General features: G+C 41.3%; 1 protein-coding gene across 2 annotated transcripts in view; it reads right to left on the bottom strand.

The window, feature by feature from the left end:
• The window catches only part of Tasor2 (transcription activation suppressor family member 2), a 62,166-nt gene that overhangs the window by 25,075 nt on the left and 29,460 nt on the right, over positions 1-7,631 (bottom strand). For both annotated transcript variants that reach the window (XM_050150470.1, XM_050150471.1), the window contains exon 13: positions 3,645-4,074. In XM_050150470.1, the coding sequence (XP_050006427.1) occupies positions 3,645-4,074 (430 nt within the window). The remainder of the gene's footprint in view (positions 1-3,644; positions 4,075-7,631) is intronic.

Here is a 7,631-nt window from a genome sequence, read left to right on the forward strand (position 1 = left end):
CTCTCTCTCTCTCTCTCTCTCTCTCTCTCTCTCTCCTCTTAGACCATAGAGCCTTTCTGTTAAGTACCAGCTCTCTTGAAACCCTCTCTGTAGACTAGGCTGTCCTGGAACTCAACAGAAATCCGTATGCCTCTGCCGCCTGTGTGCTGGGATTAAAGATGTGTGCCACCACCACCTGGCTAAAGAAGAATCTCGATGAGAAGAAACCTGAGAATCTTCCTGCAGTCTTCCTAGTAACACCATGCCTGCAAACATCCAACCAAAATTCTAAAACACACTATGGCGATTAGTGAAATGCTAGTTGTGACAATCTTGGTATATTTATGTTATGGTTTTGGTCCCTTTAAGAGACAAGCCATGCCCACTCCCACTCTGCTCCCTCCCCCATCCGCTGAGGCAGGCTGATCTCCAGCTTCCAGCCTGAGCTCACTCTCTTTTCCATCTGCCTCTCTCCCCACTTCTCTGCTTCCCCCCTTCTCTGTCTCTCTTTCCCTCTCTCTCTGTCCCCCCTTCACCCTTCCTCCTCCATAACCCCCTGAACAAACATTCAACCTCACCCTGCATGTCCTGTCTATCCATGTTTCTGTCTTCTGCCCGCCATGTGTCTCCCTGCCTGGGACCAGCCATTGCTCAGGGACCAGCAGCCGTCTCTGCCTGGGGCCCACTGCCTGCTGCCACAAGGCCCGCCACCACCGCTCTGAGACCAGCAGCCGTCTCTGCCTGGGACCCGCTGTCTGCCGCCACATGGCCCGCCACCACCGCTCAGGCCACCGCTCTGAGACCGGCAGCCATTTCTGCCTGGGACTGGCTGCTCCCAGAGCCCGCTGCCTGCCACCACATGGCCCGCTACCACCATTTGGGACCTACAGCATTTCTGCTGCCTACGGCTGCAGGGATCTTGCAGAATTTAAAAAAAAAAAATTTATACTTAAGATATATATTTAATTAATTTAAAGGTACAATGGGATATTTCTAAAAATTGTCTATTTAAAAATTGGTCAAATACACCTGTGACCACAAGGAACATGGTATTGGCCTTTTGTGGTAAAATATTGTTCACACTCTGTGTGTCACTTGTGGAATAAGGGGATGTTATAGCAGTCACATGCTTTTAGGTGCAGGCATACTACTCAATCCCCAGCCCCTGCCCCCAACCCTCAAATACTCTTAGAACCATAAGCTAGAACATCTGAAAATCTGAAACCCACATTTTTTGATATCTAAAGTCTTTACTTGGTGACATGATACTTAAAGCTTTGAATAGACTACTTCAATGAGTTCTGAGACAGTGATGTTCCAGAAGCAAAATTCTAAATTCGGAAGTTTTCCCATATCTCAATTTCTGGTCCTAAAATTTTTGAATGAAAAATATTTAACCAGCATATATTATAAAGATCAATTAAAAGTCATTCATTATTTTTTCTCCAACTAGCAAATTTAATGAACGATATGAATAGGTTCTGAATTTGTTTCACATAAATATTTAGTACAATTTTACTCAATGCTTAACCTCTAAAAAATATATACTATTTTTATTCTTCAATTTTATATGTATAGTGTCCCCTCCCCCTTTTTTGAAACAGGATCTTATGTAGCTGAGGCTGGCCTTGAACTCCTGATTCTATTGTCTGCACATCTCAAGTGCAGGGATTACAGGCTTGTGCCATGCCTTACCCTTCATTTTCTTTTTAAATAAATAAAAAAAAGTATTTATTACTATTCCGTGTGTGTGTTCACACTCATGCAGAGTATGCCACAGCTCATTCATGTATGGCAGTCAGAAGATAATTTTACAAGCTGGTTCTCCTTCCATTGAGAGTTCCAGGATCAAACTTAGGTCATTAGGCTTGCATGACTTTTTACTCGGTGAGCCATCTTACCAAGCCAGGTTCCGCCTTTTTTATACCCTATTTCATGTTTGTTAGAAACCATCCTCACTGGGTATGGTGGTACATGCCTTTAATCCCAGCACTTGGAGGCAGAGGCAAGTGGATCTATGTGAGTTCAAGGCCAGCCTGGTCTACAAGAGCTAGTTCCAGGACAGCCAAGGCTACACAGAGAAACCCTCTTTCAGGAAAAAAAAAAAAAAAAATGAATGAATGAATGAGAGAAAGAAACTAGTATGGACTTAGGTAGTAACTGAAGTCTGCCTTGCTAAGTATTTTCTTAGTCTAATGTATAGTTGCTCTTAACTGAATTTTATTTATATCCTTGAGAATAGGTAAAAATTTCTGAACCTCATTTTTAGAAAAAAAAATATTACTATGCACAAAATAGTCACCTGGATTTGTGTACATACAAAACTACATCCACAGAATATGATGCAGAAACAACTAGACTATTTGGAAATGAATCTTGGCTTTGCAATTTACTTTGTGACTTCAGACAACTGACTTGGTCTCAGTTTCCTCATCATAGTTTCGTAAGCTAACAGTTCTTACCTTGCTTGCTTTGTTTCAGAATTAACTGAGTTGTTATGAGGGAAGCACTTGGAACACTATTTTGGTATACAGTGCTAATGATAGATGTTAAATTTGCTAATAATGGGTCACCTGAAGATATTCACCTTCCTTGGCTCATTCTTGGCTCTGCAAGTCCCCACTGACCTCTGCTGTAGGAAGTCCTACAAGCCAGTAGTTACCTGCCCACTGGGGCGTGGCCTCTTAAACTATTTATGCCAATGTGGAGCATGCATCCAGCCTCTTCCAGCTGCAGGAGTCGGTTTCTTATCTCCGTTCCAGCAGAGGATTCTGATTTGTGAGTCTACCCCTAAATAAATAACCGCCCATTCTGGTCTAGTGTGGGATTTCTTTTAAGCGTCCTTATTCATACCTCATGAATGTAGTCTACCCAATGTAGGGAAAAGTACCAGATGATATTCACATTTTGTCACAAGTTTCTAGACTAAATCTGGGCCATGAGCTTTAGAAGGTTTTTGTTACCACTATAGCATTTATTCTATATAAAATATGGATTACTTGGCCTGGTTGAAAAAGAGTAAAACAAAGTATGCTTTCCAAACTTAGAAATAGATACTCACAGATTCTTAGTATCTAGGTAAACCATACTCAGTTAGTTGTGTGTGCTCCTGTGGTGTATATGTAAGTCAGAACTTAGTTATTTGTGTGTGCTTTGACTCTGGTTGTTGTTCTTCAGGTATCACTCACCTTGTATTTTCTCTCATTGGCTTGGAGCGCACTGAATATGCTAGGGTCAACAAGCTCCAGGGATTAATCTGTGTCTACCCCTGCCCATTCCCCTAGTGCCAGGGTTAGAGATGTGCACCGCCATACCTACTTTATACACGATGCTCCAGATTCGGACTCAGGTCCATATGGTTGCACAGCAAGCAATTTATCCATGAAGCTATCTCCCTAGTCCTTATAGCTAGTTATTTTAAAAACAAGTTCAGAGTAAACACTCTGTCCCAAGTTATAATATTAATAAATGACTATCAAGCTGGGGTCCCACATAACTGATTCCTGTATCTTGCTCAATGAAGACGGTAGACAAACCTACCTATGAACAATACAGAGGAACACTTTTGTTTGGAAAATTAAAATCCTTTACATAGCTGGAAAGTTACTATTTAAAAAAAAAAGCAAAAAAAGAAAAACAACCCAGCATTTATAATAGTACCTCACCTCATTATTACAAGAATGGATGAAATTCTGGCTTCCTGAAGTATCCAGGTGACTCTCTCCTGTAAATATTTCTTTCTGTTCATTCTGTACACAGAGTTCCAAGTCTCTGGTGGTTGGTAGATTAACGAAAGGAAGCATGCAGTTAGGTCCAGGAAAGGTCGCATTGGTGGCATGACCGTCACACACTTCCTTGTTCTCCAACAGAGAGTTTTCAGAATATTGTTCCACATTGGGAAACTCCTCAATTTCACTTTGGTCAAAAGATTCTATAGACCTATTGATGCATACATATTTTGCTGGGTTTCTGTGTTCTACCACCTTTCGAGGTGACCCCATGACTTTGTTCTGTTTGCTGTAGAACAGAGCTACCCACATATGAAGTAAAAGCTTCACATCTTCCATATTTTCAGGCCAATCAGTGTTCCAGGGTCTATGATGTTAAAGGGAACACAAAAAATAACTGAAATATTATTTTTACTTAATTATCATAAACAAGTTCTATCAATAATAAATTGTGTTTACTTATAAATATTACAAATGTGGTACAATACGAGTTAATTTGACAAATAACTATAAAGTGTTTTAAAGAGAAGTAAACCAACAATCAGAACATTAAGTGACTTATTTCAAATCATAAAACTTACATGGAAGAGTAGCTGCTGGGTCTACTGATTTCTGGCCCAGCACTTGCCTTTCATACCACACAAACTCACTCTGGAGACAGTCTTTTTATTGTAAGATTAATGTTCTTGCAACTACTCAACTTCTTATCACTTTAGTTTGGCTGAGGATTGTTAATTAATTTCATTTTCTTTCTTTTTTTCTTTTTTGAGACAGGATTTCTCTGTGCAACAGTCCTGGCTATATTGGAAGTAGCTTTGTCATTAGCTTTCATTTTTATCCCTTTTAATAGTTGGAAAAGTATGATGATTAGAATATTCTCTGGGCTTGCTGGTGATGTGGGAGTGATTTCTTACTAATAAAGAAACTGCCTCGGCCCTCATAGGACAGAAAATTAGGTAGGCGGAGTAGACAGGAGAGAATGCTGGGAAAAAGAAGCTGAGTCAGAGGAGTCGCCATGATTCTCTTGCTCCAGACAGACGCAGGTTAAGATCCTCCCTGGTAAGCCAGCTCGTGGGCTACACAGAATATTAGAAATGGGTTAGAACAATATGTAAGAGCTAACCAATAAGAAACTGGAACTAGCCAGGCCAGGCAGTGTTTGAAAGAATACAGTTTCCGTGTAATTATTTCGGGGCATAAGCTAGCCATGCGGGTGGCCGGGTGCCAGGGACGCAGCCCTGCCGCTCATAATTCAACATGCTGGTGGGAGTGCAAACTGATACAGCCACTTTGGTTATCAGTGTGGCTATTTCTCAGAAAATTAGGAAACAACCTACTTTAAGACCCAGCAAAACCACTTTGGGTATATACCAATCGTACCACAAGGACATGTGCTCAACTATGTTTAAAGCAGCATTGTTTGTCACAGCCACAACCTGGAAACAACCTTAATGCGCCTTGACTGAAGAATGGATAAGGAAAATGTGGTACATTTAAACAAGAGTACTACACAGAAGAAAAAATATAATGACATATTGAAATTTGTGGGCAAATGGTGAATATAGAAAACATCATATTGAGTGAGGGAACTCAGAAAGACAAGTATCACATGTACTCACTCATAAGTGGCTTTTAGAAATAAAGCAACAACAACAACAAAAACCCCGAAAAAACAACAAAACAAACAAGAAATACCAGCCTACAATTCACAACCCCAGAGAAACTAGACAACAAAGAGAACCCTAAGAGAGACATACATGGATATAATCCACATGGGAAGTAGAAAAAGAAAAATCTCCTGAGTAAATTGGGAACATGGGGACCTTGGGAGAGGGTAGAAGGGGAGGGAAGGAGGAGGGAGGGTAGAGGCGAAAAATATATAGCTCAAAAGAAAACTTTAAAAAATTAAATAGAAAAATAATAAAAAAAAGATATTCTTGGCAATATTGCAAAAACTATGCTATTTTCACGTTACAATTCTAGATAGACATAAAACAGTTCTGTCCTTAGGGAAAAAGACGACAGACAGCTGACACAGGCTAAACTAGAGTTAGGCTACAGTTGTCATACCGGAGTCAGACTAATTAGGACGTTAACTATCTCTATGTATGTGAACCCATGCAAAGAAGAAACCTGGTAATGTCGAATGCCATTTAGTAAATATGAAATGGTCCACAAATATTTGAATGTCATTCCATGGTGTTAATTCTTCTTGTAAACAATAATGGCTATCATTTATTACAGTGGGCCAGTCATTATGCAAAAAATATTATATTAACGACCTTCAGAATGTCGCTTCTGTTAAACCTGTACTTAAAAACCATACTCTCCAGACGACTGTAATCTGCCACTGACACCTGAAATTTTTTAAGAGATGTAGACACCCAGAATATATCAGAATCTGCAGCTCGACGAAATTCCTAAGTAAACTGTATTTACACAATAAACTTGAGAATCACTGCCTATAAGTACATACTTATTCCAGTACACAAGAGGCTTAACTAGGAAAGCTATTAGTTTATGCTCCAAAACCCTGTAATGCTAATAAATCTGTTGTTATTGCCAGGATTCTTTTTTGTTATTGTTTTTTCTTTACTAATTTATTTTATTTCATTTGCATTGATACTTTGCCTGCATGTATATCTGTGTGAGTGTCAAATCTTGAAGTTAGAGACTGGCACACAGGCCCAAGCAGCAGATGAGGGATAGTCCAAGCATGAAACAGTGAAGCCCACATTGAGAGCAGATCGCCCCACTACAATTAAATCAAGTAGGTTTTTTGGGGCCTGGCCTGCAGAGGGGTAGGCCTTTCATTGGAGAGGTCCATGGGCGAACAGGGAGCCTGGTCCTGTCCCTGAAGACCCTCCTGAGTGGGGAGAGTGTTCTTGGCCCGCGGAGGGACACAGGAAATGGAGCGGGGGCATTCCCCGACCCCCTTGACCCCCACAGGGTTAGTCTGCTAGGGCTGGTACCCTCTGCTGGGGCTGCTCCTCCTCTGTTGCGCCCTCTCTCTCCCTGACCCATCCCAGCTTGCGCCCAGGGGCCTCCTTCACTCCCCCTCCCTTCCGCGGGGCCGCAGGATCACCCAGTTTAGCCTGTTTGGGCGCTGGGTCGGGAGCTCGGGGCAGAGGGAGTTTCTCTGTTTTGGTGGATGGCATGCAGAGTGGTAGGCCTTTAGTTGGTGAGGTCCCTGGTGAACGGGGAGCCTGGTCCTGGTCCTGGTCCTGAAGACCCTTCTGAGTGGTGAGAGGGATCTTGGCCCACGGCGGGGGCCAGGAAACGGGGCGAGGGCAATTTGTAAGTGGGGCCCCTGGCCAGCAGGGAAACCTGATACGGTTTTAAAAGACCCATTAGATAGCATCGATAGGAGGAGATGGGCAGGCGCCAAGGCAAGAATTCACCCAACAATCTGAAAAACAACATGAAAACACCAGAACCCAATGATCTTATAACAGAAGGACTTGAACACCCAAACACAGAAGAGGAAAAAATTGACTTTATGAAAGCAATAGAGTCCCTTAAACAACATGTAAAAAACGCCCTTATAGAAATGGATGAGAAGTATAACAAAAGTTTGAAGAAATGAGTAAATACGTAAATGATACCCTGGGAAACCAAGAAAAAACGATCAAACAGGTAATGGAAACAGTTCAAGAATTGAAAACTGAAATGGAAGCAAGGAAGAAAACAAACTGAGGATCAGCTGGATATGGAAAATCTAGGTCAATGAGCAGAGAATACAGAAACAAGCATAATCAATAGATTACAAGAGATAGAAGAATCTCAGATTCTGAAGACACCATAGAGAAAATAAACACACTGATCAAAGAAAACAGCAAAGCCAACAAATTCTCATCACAAAACATTCAGGAAATATGGGACACAATAAAAAGACCAAACCTAAGAATAATAGGGATAGAAGAA

This window comes from Alexandromys fortis, unplaced genomic scaffold (assembly GCF_014885135.2).
Source record: "Alexandromys fortis isolate MF-2015 unplaced genomic scaffold, M_Fortis_MF-2015_v1.1 scaffold_69, whole genome shotgun sequence".
NCBI classification, from domain to species: domain Eukaryota; kingdom Metazoa; phylum Chordata; class Mammalia; order Rodentia; family Cricetidae; genus Alexandromys; species Alexandromys fortis.